Source organism: Haliotis rubra, unplaced genomic scaffold, assembly GCF_003918875.1.
Source record: "Haliotis rubra isolate DU_JTF1 unplaced genomic scaffold, ASM391887v1 Scf51, whole genome shotgun sequence".
Lineage (NCBI taxonomy): Eukaryota > Metazoa > Mollusca > Gastropoda > Lepetellida > Haliotidae > Haliotis > Haliotis rubra.
The window spans coordinates 1,476,408-1,501,066 of record NW_025767202.1 but is presented as its reverse complement, the minus strand read 5'-3'; the positions used below and the strand labels follow the sequence as shown (position 1 = coordinate 1,501,066).

Below are 24,659 nucleotides of genomic sequence, written 5' to 3'. Positions count from 1 at the left end.
ATGGCATATGAGTGACGTAGTTTTGGCGGCCAAGTTCGTAGACGGTAACCTGGGCGAAATTATCCTAAATATCGTGACAAGTAACGGATTTTCCGATAGTCAACTGTAAAAGACCTATGACTGCTAATGATGTCGACTGCTGAGACATAACAATATGATGTTATTGCTATGTAATTCGTGTATGTATTAAAGATATTCTAGTGAAAATATTTGTAACATGTACAATTCTTATTATCTATTTGAATGTCGATTATATTCAGCTTAGAGAGAAGTGTCTAATTTCGCAGCAATGTCAAAAACAATATAAACTGTAAATCAGAATCTGTTTTGCGTGTTTTATCATTTTTTTGCGTGAAATACGCAGGTTTCTGCGTTAACGGGAACACTTTGGTCACAGTTCATGTGTAAAACATGCTGTTGTCTGAAGACCATATCCAAGAGAAAAATCAAGAACACGGGGGATCAACGCTTGGTCCCGCTGCCTGTTGTACATTTGACCATGATGCCTTTATAACAAGCGATAGAATGCTAATGTCAAGGGATGCAACACACCTGGAACACAGCAACAGTATAAAGTGGACACTCTTTATTCATTGCTAAAGAAAACGTTTTACAAAAAGCGCAAAAATGGAAACGATGTTCAGAATCAAAATCAATCGTAAAACTGAAAAAGTATCACATAAACAAGTTTAAACGTGACGTATATACTTATGTATGTATACTGTGTGTATGTAAACTGTTTTAACATGGTTTCGACGAACTACACGTAAGATCTTGTCTTAAAGCACGTAAAGGTGTGGAACAAAAACACACGGAGTGAGTCACGTGATCGCACATACATTGAAATAAAATCGCGCAGGCATTGCTAAACAGTGAGTATGACGTGGCTCTCAATCGGCTGGGTCGTTGTCTACAGAAGTGTCACATAATCAATAGCTTCTGCTTCAGCAGACATTCTGTTCACGTGGAATTGGATTGAAAACCTTTCAGAAATGAATGTGCGTACATAAAATCACAAATGTTTTGGTGCGTAATATTCATTTTATGCATAAAGTTTAGAAAAGCAAACATCTAAATACATAGGATAAGGCGTTCTTCGTTGTGATAACTAGTACCCAAACCTTTACTTGAGAATAAAACATTTTGAAACTGAACTGAACATTCGAAGCCAGTGAGCCAGAGTGTTTTCATTTGTTCATAGCTGGTGACGAGATGTAACCTAAATTAACTGTCCATTATATTATCTGGATAGAATTTACCTGTGAGAGAAATCATAAAGTTCGAAAAAATGCAGTCATCACCTCCAAAGTAGATTGTTTCACCTGAGTAGCTTGTGCAGGTGTTTTACAGGTGTTTCATGGTGTGTCAGTTTGATGTGGGATGAATATCCAAGTGACACGGATCTCACATATACATGTATACTACCTACTAGCAAGGTGACGATGCAAACAGACCAAACATCACCCCAAACATATAAGTAGGTCAATGACCTGTGGTGGATAGTGTTCCAGTTTTATCATGGCGACCAAGGGTCATCTCAAATATATAATGACTTGTGGTGAATAGTGTTTCAGTTGTATCATGGCGACCAAGGATCATCTCAACTATATAATGACTTCTGGAGAATAGTGTTTCAGCTCTATCATGGCGACCAAACATCACAACAAATACATAAGTAGGTCAATGACCTGTGATGAATAGTGTTCTAGTTCTATCACGGCGACCAAACATCACAACAAATATATAAGTAGGTCAATGACCTGTGATGAATAGTGTTCTAGTTCTATCATGGCGACCAAGGATTATCTCAAATATGTAAGTAGGTCAATGACCTGTGATGAATAGTGTTCCAGCTATATCATGGCGACCAAGGATCATCCCCAATACTTCAGGAACATAACTACCGAGTCAGTCTCACTCTCCACTTGAGGCCGACATGCGGAGGTGATCCTGCAGGTGCCCGTGTTGCTGATGCTGTACAGCACGCAGGTCTGACGTGATGCACACAGCTCGGCGCAGCTCCCGGAAGTTGCCGAATAGAGCTCCTTGACATCTGGGTTGCTTGCTAACAGTGTTGTGTCGTTGGCTGCTTTTTCGAAAACCATCCCTAGATTTTCGGAATCAGGTCGCCGTGCGTTGTCACAATTATCAACGGTCTTCTTGTCATCTGCTTCTTTAGGTTGTGTTGTAGTCGTATTGGTTGTAGCGGCTGCTGCAACTTTTTTCAGATAACCTCTCTGTGTGGTTGTAGTGGTTGTTGTTGCTGATGTAAACATAAATTGACATTGTTAATGAGCACCTTGTGCCCTTGGCGCTAAAGTATAGCATTAACATAATCAATGAAACGTATTCTCGACATTTTGATTGGACATACTTCTACACTGCATTGTCAACAAAGAGGTTCGGAAAGTCCATCAACAAAGTTTAATAAGTGAGAGAGTTATACCAGAAGACAACATATAACAATAGGTAAAATTTTAACATCGAAAATATGCAACAAAATCCCGTGAGGGAGATTAAGATAATTAAGAAAGTAAGAGCAGATAATTCTTAGAACTTTCAAGAATTGTTCGGAAAGGACCTTCTGGCAGATGCACCATGAACCTGAACTTGACAGAAAAATGTACCCCGAAATATTTATAACTACTAACAACCTCTAACTGTTCACCATGGAAGAGAAGCTTCTCATATTTTCTAAGCTTACAACCTTCCTAAATACCATTACCTTAGTTTTTTTCTATATTTACCTTTAACTGCCATTTATCACAATAATTACTTAACTTATCGATAACTTTACTATCCACTACCGCCATGTCGTCAGCAAACAGTAACATAAATATCTGCAAAACTCCAATCTGCAATACTCCTCTGATCATCATCTCCCAAAAAGTCAATAGTATCATTTACATACAGAAAAAAGGAAACGCCATACATACGCCATACATACACTCAAAATCAAAAAAAATCAGCAAAGCCTTCAATTAGTGAGACAAAAGACTTTACATTGAAATACATATTTTTAATCAATCGGAAAACTCTACCCTTAATATTAGCCTGCCACAACTTGAACAGAGATCATCCTGAAGACTGGATCAAATGCAGCCTACATAGTTAATCAGGAATAAGTATGTGTCAAACCAATAAATAACAAACAATTATGCCGTAATTAACAATTTCATTTTAAACCAATCAATACAAATCACTTCAAAGGTATTTGTGAGTGAGTGAATTTAGTTTTACGACGCACTCAGCAATATTCCAGCCATATGACGGCGGTCTGTAAATAATCGAGTCTGGACCAGACAATCCAGTGATCAAAAGCATGAGCATCGATCTGCGCAATTGGGATACAATGACATGTGTCAACCAAGTCAGCGAGCCAGACCACCCGATCCCGTCAGTCGCCTCTTACGACAAGCATGGTTTACTGAAGATCAGTATTCTAAACCGGACCTTCGCTGGTCTCAAAGGTATTAGTATGGCAGTATAAAATTATGTGGCAGTACAAATTCAGAATATGACCTTTTAGCAACACTAATCCAACTTGCAACTAAGATAAGGCAGGGTATGGTTACCACACACAATGCTGGTCTTCTGGTGACTTGAGATATACTGTGAAACGAGATTCAACTACAGCAATCTCCCATCATATACGCAAATATATAAGTTTCCACACATCTGAATAGGGTTCTATAGACACTCCAGCACTCAGTCTTCTTGTTCCATACAAGCTTTGAGTTTTTGCCGTTTTCTTTGATGACAGAAAATTCCGAAGTCAGTAAACGAAATTTGACGACTACAACCACAGGCCCTGTTGGAAGAGATATTTTGGAAGAGATCGACAGTTGCAGTCGACGATTCTTTATTTGGTACAGATCGTTCCTTTGTGACCAAATGTATTGACCAAAGAAGTATTGACTGAAGGTCTTCAAACCCAGCTCAACCTACATTAAGTGACAAACAGAAAGGGATTACGAATCGCCCTGAAATATTTCTCTTCTGATAGATGGAGTTCTGAAGTCAGCGCATGCCCTTGGGAATACATCTTAAATTGAGTTGACCAGCAATTCTGTACAGACTTCAGTGAAACAAGTAACCACTCAGGAAGGTCAATACATTTAGGAGACTTCAAAATCCAGTCGAGAGGTGTAAGATCCAAAGATTTTTGGCACTCTGCCTGGTTAACACTCATTCCTGTCGAGCACCCTGGACCATCAACAAAATCAACATTGACATTGCAATTGGGTTCAAAATCCTTGGCTCTTTTACAAATAAAGTGGAATGCCTTGGCTTCATCATGAGTTTTGGCATGCCCCACAAGAGGGTCATGAGACAAATAAATGTGTGCAAACGTGCACAATTAAATGCTGACATGAAATACCTCCACGTTAATGAAACCACGCCCTCCCATCATAATTGATAAATGTAAACGATTATTTTTATCATGATTATAGATTAAGATAACATGCAGCAGAGAGAGGTTGAAAGGCTCATCATCTGGTCAGGTACCTTTGCTCCTCAACACGCTGTCCAGACAGCAATTTGGACATCTTTGAAGTCGAACGCAGTCGATGCTCAATATCTCGAGTTGAGGCGACCAACTTAACTTTACAATACAATGAAGAGAACTCAGACTCCATTGTTGAGGGACAATCCACCACACTATTTGCTCACACTGGTGTGAGGATGGAAGGTGACCTGGACATACACTCAACCGAATGAATAACTCGACACTCGTTAAATTGAATCACACAATTAGTAGTATGTGCACACACACACACACACACACACGCACGCACGCACACACACACACACGCACGCACGCACGCACGCACGCACGCACGCGCGCGCACTGGACAAAAATAGTTAGGGATATATGTAAATTTTGAAATTATGAATAATAATCTATTTATTAATTGACACACTGATACAATATCAATCATAAAAATACCAATATCCCTAACTTATTTTGTCCAGTATATATATAGAAAGAGAGAGAGAGAGAGAGAGAGAGAGAGAGAGAGAGAGACAGAGAGAGAGAGAGAGAGACAGAGACAGAGAGACAGAGACAGAGACAGAGACAGACAGACAGACAGACAGACAGACAGACAGACACACACACACACACACATGTAAAGAAGAGTTGCGTCAACACATATTTTTCTGAGTATCAATATGTTAGCATTAACCAAAGCCATTGGAATCTATTTGAACCTACATTTAACTTACTGTCTGGTTACACTGACCCTCAGATAATAAACTAATGGCAAATCGAAACACACGAAAACTGTGGTAGTATATCCATGGAAGCAAAGATGGCAAAACGTTGACTCATTTTGTAGTCCAGATAACTATGGTCGTGTGACATTAAGAAGTGCAGTCATTTTCAAGATTATGCCATATATCCTCAAAAATTCATCAATATCTGCTGTAACCTCCGCTACCAGCAATAGCATCCTTAACCCTCCTCCTCATTGCCTGTATCAGACTGTGAATTCAACGTTCAGGTATTGTGTTCCATTATTGATGGAGGGGTTGCTACAATACATCAAGTTCTCTCTGGTGTATTCTGCGACCCATAAAGTTACAACCACGTTCTGTGGGAATGAAGACATCAGATAGAGTGGCTACCATCTCTTGCAATAGGAATTCACCAACGGCACCTCATGATACCGTACTCAAGTCAAGTTTACAATCACAACCCACGCCATCAATGAACTCCCGCCGAACGGTACTTGATCCAGGATAATTCGTTGTGCATATGCAATGTTTCTGCACGAGCTCAAAGACGAGCTTGGCCATCCGTCATAAATACAACGGCTTTGTGGTCCTGTGCACAGAGCCCAGGTCACAAATACGTTGAAGTTAAGCAACGTTGTGGGTAGAGAGTCCTTAGATGGGTGACCGTGGACTCCTGAGAGTTTCTAGGACTTCAGTCCTCCCCACAACGAAGCACATGTGATACCTGTGGTCTCACCTTAGGCAAGTGAGTTTGTTCAAAATTGCCTCTGTTCACCCAGCAGAAAATTGGTACCCGTTGGGATAAGTACTGCAACTATAACCTTCTACCACCTACCAGGCAGCTTGAGCTATCCGGGGTAATAATGTACTGTGCTATTCACTGTTAGTGCTATGAGCATACCTGATGCGGAGTTATATATGGACACATTATTATTGTTATTTATTACTATCAAATATATACTAGTAACAATATTTAAGGGAACACTAAGATGTTTTGGTCATGGTGGAATTTATTGGAACTAAATTGTGACATTGTGTGAGCAAAGGTCAGTATCTGGTCCAGCCGCTTCAGGCATCAATGCATGTTTGGCATCTTCTGAGCATGCTTGAGATCAGATAGTAAATGGTCTCCCTTGGAATTTGACGCCATTCTTCTTGTAGGATTTGTCCGAGTGTCTGTAAGTTTGCTGGTGGCTGTGGTCTGCCTCAAACCCTGCGCCGCAAATCATCCCACAAATGTTCAATAGGTGAGAGATCTGGTGATTTGCCAGGCCAAGGTAGACTGTTTATCTGCTGCTGCAGGAGAAAGTCCAAAGCAACTTTTGCTCTGTGAGGTCGAGCATTATAGTCCTGGAACCCAAAGCTTCAACCAATCCTTTGCGAGAATGGAATCTGTAATGGTCTTAAAATTTCACCCAAATAGCGCTGGCCTGTCAAAGGTCCCTGCACAATCACAACATCAGTTCTGTGGTCATACATTATTCCACCCCACACTATTACTTTCACCACCGTGTCTCTCATGTTCTTGAACATTGACGTCATGATAGCGCTCTTCGCGTCTTCACCAAACCCGTTGTAGACCATCAATGAATCTCAACAGGAACCTTCACTTGTCGGTTTACATCGTGTACGGCCAGTGCCTCCTGTCATGATTACTAAACTGTCGAGACCATTCGAGTCTCAGCCTCTTGTGTTGCACAGTAAGTGGAATTCCACTGAATGGGTGCCTTGACTTTAACTGGGCAGACTTTAATCTGTTTATCACTGTAATGCAGGAAATCCGTATTCCGGTTGTTGTTCGGAATTGTCTGTGAGTTTCTGATGATGTCATGAACAGATTTCTAAGTGCAATTGTTGTAACGAAGCTATCTTGTTGGACTGTTGTCTTTCGTGGCCTTCCTCTCCCGGGTGGAATTGACACGTCACCTGTCTGTCGGTATCGTTCAATCGGACGGGACACTTTTTGTCTTCCCAAAATGACGTGCTACCTCGTTTTCATGTACCATGCAGACAACTTCCTATTGCTGATTTCTTGTTAAATAGACATTTGGAGGCATTTTGATACACAAATGTCACCATAACCTTGACAGGTTTTATACAATGATGATGCATGTGCAAATCATGCTTCAATGATAACACGATATCCTTCATGCTATCTCTAAGTCTGGTGAGTTTCGTTTGGATTGCTCATCAGGTTCGAATCCAGCATGCATTGTCTTAAACATACACGACTTAAAGTTAAGTTGGTCTTCTTATACAGGGGTTCCCATATATTTTGTTTCCTTATATTTTGTTTAAAGCCAATACGTTACGCAGCGTTTATAGATGAACACTTCAACGCCCAGACACTGCCTGTTAGTGTCAGTTACGTAAACAATAAACAGATCAATATGTCAAGTAAGGAAATTGTTGATAGCGATATATAATATTTTTTTCTTCAAATACTACTGATACTAATACAGCTCACATTTGTGGATGGATAAACCTTTGACAGTTATCACATAACGGTACGAATGCTTTTCTCATATTGTAACAGTTTCTTGACATCTGAGGGCTCCTCCGCCATACTGTGCTGTGATATCATCAAATCTTTCATCGTATTTCGTAAACCATGCATGTTCTTTTTCTTGGCAATTGTACAACTTTAAGGTATTAGAAGTATCACTGTTTGTGATATAAAACTGCCATGTCTCTTTAGACAAGTCATATATGGAGAATCCCAAAACGTAACTTTCACATTTGGTGTGCTTTGGTAATCACTCTGATTTGTTGAATATTAAATTTAAGTAAACAAATGTGACACCTCCAGAATGACACGAATAAACGAATAACACATGTTAATATAACTCTCGTTGGTAAATGTAGAAAGTCGTCAACTTACCGCCTGCTATGAGACGTGTGTACACGACCAGGATATACAGGTACAGCAGAGCCGCCATCGTCGGTGACATCTCGAGAAGGGATATTCGCAACACTAACACTAGTCAAATCAAGTCATCCTTTTTGTCATAACAGATCGTTGTGAGCGCCCTCTGACAGCATTCCCAGCACCAATGTTCCCCCACTTTGTCCCCTAAGTGTTGGTCGATATCGTCAGAAATATAACATCATACGTGTCTATTGCCGTGCACCCAGTTGCATAACAGTTGCAGAGTCAATAGTTAATTACGGCTTTGCTGAAGGCATCAGCGGTTAGAATGAGTAGAAAGTAGTCACGCACGTGATTTGATCATGGATTAGGACGTAAAGAAACTTGTTCCTATTGTACCTGGTGAGACGTTTAGTTAATTAATGTACATATAGAGTGGTATTGATAATGCCCAATGATTTCCATTACTCGTCTTTTGTCAGAAGAGTCTGGTATTGATACATAAACACAACAGTGCTACCTTTCAGAAAGATATTCCCACACTACCATAAACACAGCAGTGCTACCTTTCAGAAAGATATTCCCACACTACCATAAACACAACAGTGCTACCTTTCAGAAAGATATTCCCACACTACCATAAACACAGCAGTGCTACCTTTCAGAAAGATATTCCCACACTACCATAAACACAGCAGTGCTACCTTTCAGAAAGATATTCCCACACTACCATAAACACAACAGTGCTACCTTTCAGAAAGATATTCCCACACTACCATAAACACAGCAGTGCTACCTTTCAGAAAGATATTCCCACACTACCATAAACACAGCAGTGCTACCTTTCAGAAAGATATTCCCACACTACCATAAACACAGCAGTGCTACCTTTCAGAAGACATTCCCACACTACCATACACACAACAGTGCTACCTTTCAGAAAGATATTCCCACACTACCATAAACACAGCAGTGCTACCTTTCAGAAAGATATTCCCACACTACCATAAACACAGCAGTGCTACCCACACTACCACCATAAACACAACAGTGCTACCTTTCAGAAAGATATTCCCACACTACCATAAACACAGCAGTGCTACCTTTCAGAAAGATATTCCCACACTACCATAAACACAGCAGTGCTACCTTTCAGAAAGATATTCCTACACTACCATAAACACAGCAGTGCTACAACTTTCAGAAGTGCCCACACTACCATAAACACAACAGTGCTACCTTTCAGAAGATATTCCCACACTACCATAAACACAGCAGTGCTACCTTTCAGAAGAGATATCCCACACTACCATAAACACAACAGTGCTACCTTTCAGAAAGATATTCCCACTACCATACCATAAACACAGCAGTGCTACCTTTCAGAAAGATATTCCCACAACACTAGAAAGATATTCCCACACTACCATAAACACAACAGTGCTACCTTTCAGAAAGATATTCCCACACTACCATAAACACAACAGTGCTACCTTTCAGAAAGATATTCCCACACTACCATAAACACAGCAGTGCTACCTTTCAGAAGACATTCCCACACTACCATAAACACAGCAGTGCTACCTTTCAGAAAGATATTCCTACACTACCATAAACACAGCAGTGCTACCTTTCAGAAAGATATTCCCACACTACCATAAACACAGCAGTGCTACCTTTCAGAAAGATATTCCCACACTACCATAAACACAGCAGTGCTACCTTTCAGAAAGATATTCCCTCACTACCATAAACACAGCAGTGCTACCTTTCAGAAAGATATTCCCACACTACCATACACACAGCAGTGCTACCTTTCAGAAGACATTCCCACACTACCATACACACAGCAGTGCTACCTTTCAGAAAGATATTCCCACACTACCATAAACACAACAGTGCTACCTTTCAGAAAGATATTCCCACACTACCATAACACACAGTGCTGCTACCTTTCAGAAAGATATTCCCACACTACCATAAACACAGCAGTGCTACCTTTCAGAAGACATTCCCACACTACCATACACACAGCAGTGCTACCTTTCAGAAAGATATTCCTACACTACCATAAACACAACAGTGCTACCTTTCAGAAAGATATTCCCACACTACCATACACACAGCAGTGCTACCTTTCAGAAAGATATTCCCACACTACCATAAACACAGCAGTGCTACCTTTCAGAAAGATATTCCCACACTACCATAAACACAACAGTGCTACCTTTCAGAAAGATATTCCCACACTACCATAAACACAACAGTGCTACCTTTCAGAAAGATATTCCCACACTACCATAAACACAACAGTGCTACCTTTCAGAAAGATATTCCCACACTACCATAAACACAGCAGTGCTACCTTTCAGAAGACATTCCAACACTACCATAAACACAGCAGTGCTACCTTTCAGAAAGATATTCCCACACTACCATAAACACAACAGTGCTACCTTTCAGAAAGATATTCCCACACTACCATAAACACAACAGTGCTACCTTTCAGAAAGATATTCCCACACTACCATAAACACAACAGTGCTACCTTTCAGAAAGATATTCCCACACTACCATAAACACAGCAGTGCTACCTTTCAGAAAGATATTCCCACACTACCATAAACACAGCAGTGCTACCTTTCAGAAGACATTCCAATACTACCATAAACACAACAGTGCTACCTTTCAGAAAGATATTCCCACACTACCATAAACACAGCAGTGCTACCTTTCAGAAAGATATTCCCACACTACCATAAACACAACAGTGCTACCTTTCAGAAAGATATTTCCACACTACCATAAACACAACAGTGCTACCTTTCAGAAAGATATTCCCACACTACCATAAACACCGCAGTGCTACCTTTCAGGGGCCGGTTGTTTAAAACTCTGTTTACTTTTGACAGGTTGTTAACGTGACGTTAAGTTAACAAACCTAAGGACCGCCGCTAACTTTTTAACAGTGTGGTTAACTCGCAAATGGCGTTCATGGATAAAACTGCCTTCATGATGCCAGTTCAGCAAAGAAAGGATAGGGTGTGTCGTGGACTGGACTTCCATATTTGTAATTATTCTGGCGATGAGTTACATATGAAACTGTAACTATGCACATCATAGGAACTAAAATACATGTTGTATCGAGGAAATTATGTTCATCTACTATAGCGTTCTATAATACACTTATGAAATATAATACATGTTTTCCGACCTTGTAGTTATTAAAGGGGCGGCGGGGTAGCCTGATGATTAAAGCGTTCGCTTGTCACGCCGAAGACCCGGGTTCGATTCCCCACATGGGTACAATGTGTGAAGCTCATTTCTGGTGTCCCCCGCCGTGATATTGCTGAAATATTGCTTAAAGCGGCGTTAAACCAAACTCACTCACTCACTCACTCACTGAAGTTATTAAAATAATTATGCATTTTCTGCAGTCACTTGTGAATTGAACTAAATGGAGGTTCATCTGATTAATGAGTATCGAGGAAATTATGTTCATCTATAAATTAGACACAGCTTCATGGTTTTCAAGACATCTTTCAGGAATATGCGTCTGTGGAGGCGTTCAGATAATGACGATATTGCACAGTATTATTCATGAGATTCCTGTCAACAGTAAGGTCGGATAATAGATTGATTTTAGTCAGCAGTGTTGGCCCTGAGGCCTATAGTACAATTACAGTTTGATCTACTTGCACCTGGTGCTAGTAACATATTAAGATTCTATTGGCATTGAACGCATATTTCAGATAAAAAGCTAATGCTATTATTGTCACAACATCTATATTGTTTGATGTTAAAAGATTTGGCAATGTGTGTTCATATGTTACAATTTTTGACAGACTTGGCAAATAATTAATAAATGATACAAATAGCATCTTCACCGCTTGGCCATACAGTCATGACAATTTAAGGAGTGAAACGTGAGCGATAGGTCTTGTTGGAATTCAAAGATTCATTAGGACTGTAGCCGTCTAAGCGTAACTCCTGTCTGTAATATTTATAAATTTTCAATCCACGGACAACATGCTTCTACCATTAATATTATTTTTATGGATTCATCATATTTTATCTATAGCTGTGCTATGGTTTCTCATTAAAATGTCGTTTCTGTTGTCGGAATTGAAGTCAGTCCGACGCAGAGCTGGGGTCATATGTCTTTGAAATATATATATGCAAACGGCTGGAACCTTGTGTTCCAATACATAACGTTCGTAGCGCTAGACATTCGCATGCCTATGATAAACTATAGAGTTGGCCTGAGTTTGTCTCACAGTCCCTGAACCACATTATTTTCCCTACTGCGTAGCCCAATCTGCAGTGCTAAAGCCCTAGATTTCCACAGGTTCTGAATCTCTGGTCTCCAATGGGCTCCTTTTCAATTTAAATGGGCTTTGTTGCTATCAAAATTATATATATTCAGAGACTAGGCATATGTCTAAGTTGGCCTCAACCATTGACTGGATTACATTCTCTTCGTCAGCAGAGAAATTTCGACTTCTCTTTTTCCTTGGGATGCAGGCGACATTTCGCGTTTCCATTTTTGGAAAACCGGAAATAAACAGAAAACGGAATAGTGGGATATATGGAAGCTAACCAGTGACGTTAACCAAACTATTAAACTTTGACGGCGACGTTAGCTAACGGTATGACTTCCATGTTTTGAACAACGCACATTTAACGTTTGGTTACCTAATGGCCGGTTAAGGATTTAACCGTCTGTTAGGAGTAAACCGGCGGTTAAGATAACTGAGTATTGAACAATCGGGCCCAGAAAGATATTCCCACACTACCATGAACGCACATGCCATTAAGGGCGACTCAGTCTTGGTCGCAATAAGGTTGTGTGAAGCATGACCGTTGGTTTTGCGGGACAAACAACTGACCACTCCTGTGTAGGGATGACCACTCCTGGGTAGGGATGACCACACCTGTGTAGGGATGACCACACCTGTGTATGTATGGCCACTCCTGTGTAGGGATGACCACTCCTGTGTAGGTATGGCCACTCCTGTGTAGGGATGACCACTCCTGTGTAGGGATGGCCACTCTTGTGTAGGGATGGCCACTCCTGTGTAGGGATGACCACACCTGTGTAGGGATGACCACTCCTGGGTAGGGATGACCACTCCTGTGTAGGGATGGCCACTCCTGTGTAGGGATGACCACTCCTGGGTAGGGATGACCACTCCTGTGTACGGATGACCACACCTGTGTAGGGATGGCCACTCCTTGGTAGGGAAGGCCACTCCTGTGTAGGGATGGCCACTCCTGTGTAGGAATGACCTCTCCTGTGTAGGGACGACCACACCTGCAGGGATGACCACACCTGGGTAGAGATGACCACTCCTAGGTAGGGATGACCACACTTGTGTAGGTATGGCCCCTCCGTTGTTGGGATGGCCACTCCTGTGTAGGGATGGCCTCTCCTGTGTAGGGATGGCCACTCCTGGGTAGGAATGGCCACTCCTGTGTAGGGATGACCACTCCTGTGTAGGGATGACCACACTTGTGTAGGGATGGCCACTCCTTGGTAGGGAAGGCCACTCCTGTGTAGGGATGGCCGCTCCTGTGTAGGAATGACCTCTCCTGTGTAGGGATGACCACACCTGCAGGGATGACCACACCTGGGTAGAGATGACCACTCCTAGGTAGGGATGACCACACTTGTGTAGGGATGACCATACTTGTGTAGCAATGACCACACTTGTGTAGGGATGACCACACTTGTGTAGGGATGACCACACTTGTGTAGGGATGACCATACTTGTGTAGCGATGACCACACTTGTGTAGCAATGACCACACTTGTGTAGGGATGACCACACTTGTATAGGGATGACCACACTTGCATAGCAATGACCATACTTGTGTAGGGATGACCACACTTGTGTAGCAATGACCACACTTGTGTAGGGATGACCACACTTGTATAGCGATGACCACACTTGCATAGCAATGACCATACTTGTGTAGGGATGACCACACTTGTGTAGCGATGACCACACTTGTGTAGGGATGACCACACTTGTATAGCGATGACCACAACTGGGTAGCGATGACCACACTTGTGTAGCAATGACCATACTTGTGTAGGGATGACCACACTTGTGTAGCAATGACCACACTTGTGTAGGGATGACCACACTTGTATAGCGATGACCACACTTGCATAGCAATGACCACACTTGTGTAGCAATGACCACACTTGTGTAGGGATGACCACACTTGTATAGCGATGACCACACTTGCATAGCAATGACCATACTTGTGTAGGGATGACCACACTTGTGTAGCGATGACCACACTTGTGTAGCAATGACAACACTTGTGTAGGGATGACCACACTTGTATAGCGATGACCACACTTGCATAGCAATGACCATACTTGTGTAGGGATGACCACACTTGTGTAGCGATGACCATACTTGTGTAGGGATGACCACACTTGTGTAGCAATGACCACTCCTGCATAGCAATGACCATAATTGTGTAGCAATGACCACACTTGTGTAGGGATGACCACACTTGTGTAGGGATGACCACACTTGTGTAGGGATGACCACACTTGTGTAGCGATGACCACACTTGCATAGCAATGACCATACTTGTGTAGCGATGACCACACTTGTGTAGCAATGACCACACTTGTGTAGGGATGACCACACTTGTATAGCGATGACCACAACTGGGTAGCGATGACCACACTTGTGTAGGGATGACCACACTTGTATAGCGATGACCACAACTGGGTAGCGATGACCACACTTGTGTAGCAATGACCACACTTGTGTAGGGATGACCACACTTGTATAGCGATGACCACAACTGGGTAGCGATGACCACATTTGTGTAGCGATGACCACACTTGTGTAGTGATGACCACTCCTAGGTAGCGATGACCACTCCTGGATAGCGATGACCACTCCTGGGTAACAATGACCACTCCTGGGTAACAATGACCACTCCTGGATAGTGATGATCACACTTGGGACATATACAAGAACATGTTCAATATTTCCTTTTCTAATGCTTTATATATTTTCATTTCATTATTTCTGATAAGCATAGCCAACATTTCTGCACATTAGATAAACATATATGGTGATACAGGATCTCCTTGACGACAACCTCTGGCTATAGTGAAAAAGGTGCTAGCAAAACCATTTATAAGTACACTTGATCTAATATCTTTAGAACAGGTTTTATCCACCTTCATCTACCTTGGTAGCACCTGTGTCACGCTTCGCCTACATCGATGAGGAAGTGGCCTACAGAATCGTCAGAACCACCACAGCCTTCGGCTGACTGAAGGACAAAGTCTGGGAGCGACGAGGACTGAGCCAGGCTCAAAGTATACAGAGCAGTAGTTCTACAATCCTTGCTCTCTGCGTGCGAAACGTGGACACTAAAGTGCTCCAGCGTGCTATCCATGCTATCCTACTGCACGTTCAGCCCCGGTTGGCTTGCCACGTTCGCCGCATGGACGACTGTCGCCTCCGAAAGAGACTGCTCTAAATACGTTACCTCCTTGGAGCCCTACTTCCCGAACCTTTCTCCACTGCAACAAACTGCTATTTATTGAACAATCCCTGTGTAAGTCAATCCCTAGCCGCCCTTGTCTACAGAATGTACAGGCGCCGTAAACTTTATATCAACTGTTAGCTACCGTTTATCTTTTCATAATGTTATGCATTGTTTAATAGGTATGTGGGTGTGTCTATTTGAGTATATATACGTCAATATATTTTACATGTTCTACCAGCAAGTGGTCCCCCATCGTAGAAAATAGTGCTAAGTGCCAACACAGTAATGCTCTTTAGTGAAACAACTTTATTCGGGTTTCCAAAATTACCAGACAAATCATCAGATTTTGTCTGTCGATTTCAATGTGACTGTGCAAAATTTGGTTTAGTTGCGTTCGTTAGATTTTGTGTTAGTGAGCAATGCATCGGTCTCAAATGAAATCAAACGGACTGTACCTGATGTCAATGTCTTGTCTGTGATGCGTTGTTAGCAGTCTGACTTAAAAGTGTACTAATGACAACCGATGTTGGACAAGCAAGATTGCAGTAACCAATAGAAGCACCACGAATGTGTCAAGACTTATGCAAGCGCAACGAGATGAGTAAGGTGGAGGGAAGGGTGTGTGTGTGTGTGTGTGTGTGTGTGTGTGTGTGTGTCACAACGTCAGTTGGCAAGTACCTTCAACTGCCTCCAGGCCACCATCAGTAAATTGATAAACTGCTACCAGCAAACAGGCCAGACCCAAGACCGCCCGGCGGTGACAGCGCTCTCGTGTGCGAGCCGACCGCCGATTCCGTGGAAAAGGCTTCACCAGTCTACACCGTCAACGCAAATTGCAATGGGCTCGGACTGTATATAGATAAAAGTCGGTTCAGTCAGTTCAGAAACGATGTACTTATGGAACATATATGGTCATTGATGATTCCTGCTGACGCCACCCGCCGACTGACGACGTCAAGGAGGACATATGTGTTGGCGTGTATAGATTCCCGGACTGTTTTCACACTCGCTTTATATGACGTGTCCCCTGACTCCTGTCTTATCATGTGACTCATTAGGAGTCTACTCTTTCTTAATGAATTGCGGCAAATGCAAGACCAACATTACAATGAATTTTCAGTCACAATATTAGAAAACGATGTCTGTTTGTCATTTAATTATCATACATCTTACTTTATGTCTTTGTTTCTATTATTTGGTCTAGTGAAGTTGGTGACAACGTTCTTTTGCCCGGTAGCTCAGATAACAATGTCATTCCACGGACGCGGGGAACGCCAGGTCAGACATTATGCCATGTACACACCGGTCTACAATAGTAACGTTAACCCTATATCATTGTACAAGTAAGTGAGTGAGTTTAGTTTTACTCCGAACTCAGCAATATTGCAGCTATATGGCGTCGGTCTGTAAATAATCGACTCTGGACCAGACAATCCAGTGATCAACAGCATGAACATCGATCTACGCAACCGGGATACGATGACATGTGTCAACCAAGTCAGCGAGCCTGACCACCCGACCCCGTTAGTCGCCTCTTCGGACAAGCATGGGTTACTGAAGATCAATATTCTAACCCGGATCGTCACGGGTGTCATTGTACAAGTATCGATCAGTACCAGTTGTTCACCAATGACAACAGTGCGGAAGAACTGAATGAAAAGTCAATGGTCACGATATTTGTGTTTCACAGACATTTGACATACAGTTGAAGAATATTTCAGAACATACTGTCAGTGACCATTGTGATCCTCGTAGGATGTCCGGCATGTGGTTTGAGGTTCGAATGCTAGGCCCTTGGACATGTGAAGGAGATTTCAAAATCTGACGCATAATGACAAACACGATGCTCGATGCATTGGACTTATACCATACGTTCTCGAATTTGTTCAGGTGCATGTATTTATGACGGGTGGGACAGGATACGCTCACAATTTCGCCTGATACAAACACCTGATGTTATCATTATTTGACAGTGAGTACATGCTCTGTCATCGTATCTCACCGTGAATTATCTGGTCCAGACCCGAATGTTTACAGACCGCGTAGTATAGCTGTGATACTGCTGAATGCGGCATAAATGCACATACTTTGTTGTTTCTATTTACGCTTCATAAATATCTTCAGTTGGTCAAGGAGCTGAGTTCCTGACTAAATCATGTATATTGCCTGATAATCGTGCACAGCTATCATTTGTTGTCCTGTCAGTGTCACTATACAGAGTTATTCGCTGGCATTGTTGTTGCACATATAGTACATAACTTACATTTCTATTTCCAGGGTTGTCATTGAAGGTCTTGACACCAGGACAAACCATTTTGGTTGAATTTCAGAATGAAAATCTGGTTATTTTCGCCTTTAATGCCGAAAGAAAGCTGGGAAGGCAGTGGCCTCTGTCCCAGATCCCATCACCATCGTTGATGCACAGTTGACACAGTCGAGCCTATTCCCACAGAAGAGGTGAAATATGGACTCCGAGTTGTTGTCCTTGTACTGGCCTCCCCGGCAATACTACGAAGTGATCGGACCTAAAGCTTTTCATTATGACGATGTTGAGTTTAGACCAATAGGGGACCCCTATCCTGTTCAACCAGTACCACCCAGGCACTGAAAAATTATGAAACATATCTACTGTAATCTAACGACACCATGTCTTTGTTTACCTGAAGGGATAAGGCCTACATTATCAGACTGAACTGGCCAATAATTGTATCAGTCGGTGTTTTATATTGCATTTTGTCTTCAGGTTTCAAATCAACAAAAAACATACCACGTGTTTTCGAATGATGTATATTCTTCGCGGATCTTTATTTAGTAATCTGAACAAAAATATAGAAATTCAAGATTCAGGTATATCTTTGATCCAATATCGATCAGCAAAGGTTGAATACTGACTTATGCATTTGAACTTTTTGAAAGAGGAGAATCAACTATTAGCCCAAAATGGACCACGTAATGTCCATTTCCATTTTGAATTCTTCTGAATTGTGATTTGCTTTTAAATGAAATTATTGAAGTGTGCGGAGCATTGTCAATAGATGTTATATGTACAGTGGATAAATATAATGTCAATATGTATGTATTATATATATGAACAAATGTATTACACTGCATGTAATATAGAATTGTGAAGTGTAAAATGTGTGTGTAATTTAAAGAGGATAATTGAAAATAAATATCACAGTATAGATTAACCCTTTTTCAGTAACCCTTGTAATTGGGCGATATTATGATGTCTTAACAAAATGAAAATATATGAAATATCGCAGTTTCAGAACAAGTATTATCCAGTAACTTGGGTGATCTTATACCGCCTAAACGTAGTGACAGCTGATGCGATATTCAAGACAGCATACGGTCAACATAACATATGAATATAATGTACAATTAACCATGATGCCTTTGTAACAAGCGATAGAATGTCAATGCCAAGGATGCAACACACCTGCTACACAACAAAGTGGACACTTTTTTTCTTTACTATAGGTCAAAAACATATTACAAAAAGCGTTAAAATGGAAACGATGTTCAGAATCAACATTCAGTGCATACCTGAAAAAGTATCACATAATCAAGTTTAAACGTGACGTATATATTAATGTTTGCATACTGTATGTGTCTAGACAGTTCAACATGGTTTCGACGAACTACGCGTAAGATTTGGTCATAGAGCGTGTAAAGGTGTGGAACAAAAACACACGTAGTGAGTTACTGATTACATAATCAATAGCTTTCGGTAGAGATTCTGTTCACATGGAATTGGATTGAAAACCTTTCAGGAAAAGCTTAATGAATGTGCGTACATAAAATCACAAATGTTTTGGTGCGTAACGTCAAAATATCTTCATTTCACTATTTGTCTCAATCATTTCTTTCATTTTATGTATACATTTTAGAAAAGAAAACATCTAAATATATAGGATAAGGCGTTCTTCGTTGTGATAACTTGTACCCAAACCTTTCCTTGAGAATTAAACATATTGAAACTGAACAGAACATTTGAAACATTATGTTGCGGGCAGTGGGCCAGCAGTCAGTTTATCATGTTTTCATTTGTTCATAACAAAATTGCTTATCGATTTCAAGATTGGTGACGTGATTTAAAGAATCATAAATTAACTGTACCTTGTTTTGTCTGAAAAGAATTTACCTCTGAGAGAAATCTTACAGTTCGAACAATTTTGAAATCATATCACAAGTTGATTGTTTCACTTGAGTGGCTATTGCAGTTATATTACAGGTGTTTCATAGTGTGTCAATTTGATGTAGGATTAGTATCAAAGTGACACGGATCTCACACATTTACTACCTACTAGCACGGTGGTGTTGCAAACAGACGAAACATCACCCCAAACATATAAGTAGGGCAATGAGCTGTGGTGAATAATGTTCCAGTTTTATCATGGCAACCAAACATCACAACAAATATATAAGTAGGTCAATGACTTGTGGTGCATAGTGTTCCAGTTCTATCATGGCGACCAAGGATCATCTCAAACATATAACTAGGTCAATGACCTGTGATGGATAGTGTTCCAGCTCTATCATGGCGACCAAGGATCACAATAAATATATAAGTAGGTCAATGACTTGTGGTGCGTAGTGTTCCAGCTCTATCATGGCGACCAAGGATCATCCCCAATACTTCAGGAACATAACTACCGAGTCAGTCTCACTCTCCACTTGAGGCCGACATGCGGAGGTGATCCTGCAGGTGCCCGTGTTGCTGATGCTGTACAGCACGCAGGTCTGACGTGATGCACACAGCTCGGCGCAGCTCCCGGAAGTTGCCGAGTCGAGCTCCTCGACGTCGGGGTTACTTGCGGACAGTGTTGTGTCGTCGGCTGCTTTTTCGAAAACCATCCCTAGATTTTCTGAATCAGGTCGCCGTGCGTTCTCACAATTATCAACGGTCATCTTGTCATCTGTTTCAGTGGGTTGTGTTGTAGTCGTAGTGGTTGTAGTGGCTGTTGCAGGTCTTTCCAGACCACCTCTCTCTGTGGTTGTAGTTGTGGTGGTTGTTGTTGCAGGTCTTTCCAGACCACCCCTCTCCGTGGCTGTAGTTGTGGTGGTTGTGGTGGTGGTGGTGGTGGTGGTGGTGGTGGTGGTTGTTGTGGTGGTTGCTGATATAAAAATTAATTTACATTGTTAACGAGCACCTTGTGTAATAGAATTCCAGCACTACAGACGTTATTGAACATCAGAGACTACTGGATACACGTTACCGACCAACATATTATCATATGGTCAGAAAGGCACTTGGAACGTCATTTAAAAATGTTGTTACCATCACATCGAGTCGTATCGAAAGGTCTGTAGAGGCAATAAGAAAGAGTATGTTCATCGTAGGCGTTTACCCGTTTAATACTGCTGACATTTTCTCAGCACGTGCACTGACAAAAGAACAAAATTCAACAAGATGGATTTAGACCCTAATCCGGAATTGCAGTTACTACATGTGTTGCTAGGCAATGTGTCTCAGTAATAATTCCTGGAGTTGTGGTTTCAGCAGCAACTAAGAGACCATCTGTCTGAGTTGCAGCAGCTGTTGTAGTAGTAGTTGCTGCAGTAGTGTTTGCTGCAGCTGTTGTCGCTAATGTATAACGTAAAGATAGTCATTTAGTAACTTGTTGAATGGAATGGCATAACTGACATGGAAGTAAAAAACCTAGAATAATACAATTTATATCCTGATATAACAGGTTCGTTATTTTTTTCTAAAGACAATGTAAATTTTATTGTAACGTATAAACACTCCGTCAAGACCTAATATAAATGGCATTTCGTCATGGTTAACTGTTTCATGGAACAAAGAAAAATTCGCATGGCGATTGCATATCCCAGCAGCTTGGAAGTAAACCCGCGCTCAGCGGATCCTAAGTTTTGGAATGCGGGCTGACGTGGCTTCTACCGCTGGGCCACCCAGGTCGCTTCTATTTCAAACATGTAGTGATGTGCTGTCCTGACCTTTCATTTGATATTCTACTGCACTGCACATAGACGTTCTAAAATGGCAACAACAGCTACATGGTTTATAACACATATCAATAAGTCATCTAGCCTGTAGGAAGCATGAACTGAAAGTAAATACCACTTACAATCTTTCTGGCATCATTAATGATCACAGCAGCAATTAAATAATTTGCATTGTTATATGACAGTGAAATCTAAACAATATTGTAATGGTGTTCAGTGTGCGAACTAGTTTCCAAATTTGGCCAGTCAGCCTAGCTATGCCTGAACATTACTAGCCCACAAAATAATTCTCTAGCCCGAAATTTGAATGTAGAAAATAAGCAAAGGATTACAAAAATATATGAGAATCAAATATTGTTGGAATGACACGGTTTTCATCATTAATCTGCTAATATTATGAACATTTTTATCAGGCCATAATCTTGCATGTTTTAAAAGTGTATTATAACTTAACAGGTTGGAGAGAGTAATATATTGACAAAATCACTATATGAAAATTCACTAGCCAGTCCGGCCAGTGACGGGAAATTTACTGGCCCGACTGACTTTTACTAACCTCGGGCTAGCGAGCCAGTGGCTATTTCGCACACCGATAGTGTGACGTGGTTAGGGCTGTGGGCATGGGCTGGGTGTGGGCAAGGAGTGGAGTACAGTGAAAGCGATGTGAGCTGAGATGGTGTAGGCGAGGTGAGGTGGTGTTAGGTGAGGTGAAGTGATATGGGTGAGGTTGGGTTTTGTAACGTGAGGTGAGGTGCTGTGGAGTAACGTCAGGTGGGGTGGTGTAACGTGAGGTGAGGTGGTGTGGGTGAGGTTGGGTGGTGTAACGTGAGGTGAGGTGGTGTGGGTGAGGTGAGGTGAGGTGGTGAAGACGACTTACAAACTGTTCCAACATTATGTATTATATAAAATTGTCTCTGCTAAGAAATTCGTGCAACGCACTTACGGATATTACGACAGGTCATATCCGGGTCAACTGCTCTGCCATTGCGTGGTTCTAAAACAAAGAACTCATAATCAGTGTGAAAAGACTTGCTGATGCACGCTAACTTATCTAAAGCGCTTTATCTTAAACTTCTTCGTTCCTTTAACGTTCGCAAACTCCACTATCGCCACACACAAAATTGAACTGAAAACGAATATCATAAACCTCAACAACTACACACTTACACTAATTCCTCTTTAAGGTTCTGTGTGTTTCTTGTGGAACGTGTGACAAAGTATCCTGCCATGTTTGGTTACTGTGTGTTCTTCTTGTGGAACGTGTGACAAAGTATCCTGCCATGTTTGGTTACTGTGTGTTCTTCTTGTGGAACGTGTGACAACGTATCCTGCCATGTTGGGTTGCTGTGTGTTTCTTGTGGAACGTGTGGCAAAGTATCCTGCCATGTTGGGTTACTGTGTGTTTCTTGTGGAACGTGTGACAAAGTATCCCGCCATGTTGGGTTACTGTGTGTTTCTTGTGGAACGTGTGACAAAATATCCTGCCATGATGGGTTACTGTGTGTATTTTGTGGAACGTGTGACAACGTATCCTGCCATGTTTGGTTACTGTGTGTATTTTGTGGAACGTGTGACAACGTATCCTGCCACATTGGGTTACTGTGTGTTTCTTGTGGAACGTGTGGCAACGTATCCCGCCATGTTGGGTTACTGTATGTTTCTTGTGGAACGTGTGGCAAAGAGATCAGAGGAACCAAACCTTAGGACGATTGCAAGTTGGCCAAATTGCACGGAGGGTAGCCAATCATATTAATGTTCATGGCAGGACAATCTACCGACAGCAGGAACGGTATCAGGCCACTAACAGCATCCAAGACTGTTCATCACAACGTCAAGACCGACAGATAGTGCGCAACCATCTACAGGATCGCTTCGCTAGAGCCACGGAAACAATTCGCCAGACCATTGGGACTCACAAGAGACCCATTAGAGCCGAGACAGTGCGTCGACGTTTGCGCGAAACGAACCTCTGCTGTCACAGACCATGTCGTGGTCCTACCCTCAATGCTCGTTACCGCCCAAACCGACTGTAATGGGCAACTCAGCATCGCAAATGGCGTTATCGACAATGGAGAACTGAGATTTGTTCCGATGAAAGCCGATATTGTGTTTCGACAGCAGATGGCAGAGTGAGAGTATGGTGAAGGCGTGGGGAACGGTTTCCCAATGCGTATATTTTGAAAGAGACTCGTGGGGTGGTCCAAGCATCATGGTGTGGGCTGCAATCGGTCTGAACCAGTTAGTTGACATCGTGGTGTTCCAGAATCATGGTCCAGGATAAGGAAATGACGTGACAGCTGCTCGCTATATTGACCAAGTCATCAGACCCCACGTTGTACCACATTTTGAACGTCACAGAAATCACACCTTCCAGCAAGACGACGCTCGTGCCCACACTGCCAGAGCAACACTGGACTTCCTAAGACAACATGGCATCCAAACCCTACAATGACCCGGATTTAAGTCCAATAGAACACCTTTAGGACGATATTTGAAGAAGACTGAATGGCGTCCAACCAAGGCCGACAACTGCGGCTGGACTCGATCAGGCATTTCGCAGAGTATGGACCCAAGTGCCTCTGGCCTTCATCAACCGGCTCATTCATTCCATGCACAGTCATCGATGCCCAGGGAGGCCACACACGATACTGACTTTGAGGTATCTTAGCGGTACCAGTTTTTGGAGAATTTGTTTGTGTGAACTCTACACGTGCTTCCCGAAAATGTGTTAACCACAATTGTCAAGTTTGAACGCAATCCTGCATTTTGATTGTTAATTAGAGCGAATTAAAGTGTGTGGTTTAAGAAACCTCTATCGGTATGGCGTTTCTTTTGCGGTTCAGTATATTTTCAATTTCTCATTTATCTTGGCATGAGGAAATGAGGCCATCTCTGTACCTGAAACTGAAGTTGAATTTCTTGGCAATTAATCTGTTCTCAATAATTAATCATGGTTATGACCCTTACAGCCTAATAACAGTTGGGATTCGAACCCAACACCACAGGAATATAGCACGGAATGTAACAAAATATGTATTCCATTAATT

At 41.8% G+C, this 24,659-nt stretch overlaps 2 protein-coding genes and 1 long non-coding RNA gene across 3 annotated transcripts in view; 1 reads left to right on the top strand and 2 right to left on the bottom strand.

The window, feature by feature from the left end:
* Positions 1–571: 571 nt before the first annotated feature.
* Positions 572–8,289, bottom strand: LOC124292162. Its single transcript, XM_046729210.1, has 2 exons — positions 8,123–8,289; positions 572–2,263 (listed from the first exon to the last, which is right to left on the bottom strand). Exons 1-2 carry the CDS (start codon positions 8,190–8,192, stop codon positions 1,875–1,877), a joined length of 459 nt encoding a protein of 152 aa, XP_046585166.1. The 5' UTR covers positions 8,193–8,289; the 3' UTR covers positions 572–1,874.
* Positions 8,290–18,288: 9,999 nt separating this feature from the next.
* Positions 18,289–20,271, top strand: LOC124292163. Its single transcript, XR_006902379.1, has 2 exons — positions 18,289–20,073; positions 20,146–20,271. It is a non-coding gene; the product is annotated as an uncharacterized LOC124292163 (long non-coding RNA).
* A 113-nt stretch (positions 20,272–20,384) lies between these two features.
* The window catches only part of LOC124292160, a 28,276-nt gene continuing 24,001 nt past the window's right edge, over positions 20,385–24,659 (bottom strand). Inside the window, exons 6-7 of the mRNA XM_046729209.1 lie at positions 22,556–22,606; positions 20,385–21,229 (exon numbers count right to left, since the gene is read on the bottom strand). Coding sequence (XP_046585165.1) covers positions 21,069–21,229; positions 22,556–22,606 — 212 coding nt within the window. The 3' untranslated portion in view covers positions 20,385–21,068. The remainder of the gene's footprint in view (positions 21,230–22,555; positions 22,607–24,659) is intronic.

Coding starts and splice junctions, on each gene's coding strand:
- LOC124292162 (XM_046729210.1), bottom strand. CDS start 8,192: ATGTCACCGACGATGGCGGCTCTGCTGTACCTGTATATCCTGGTCGTG. Junction 2,264..8,122: donor CACACGTCTCATAGCAGGCG/GTAAGTTGACGA, acceptor TGTTTACATCAG/CAACAACAACCACTACAACC.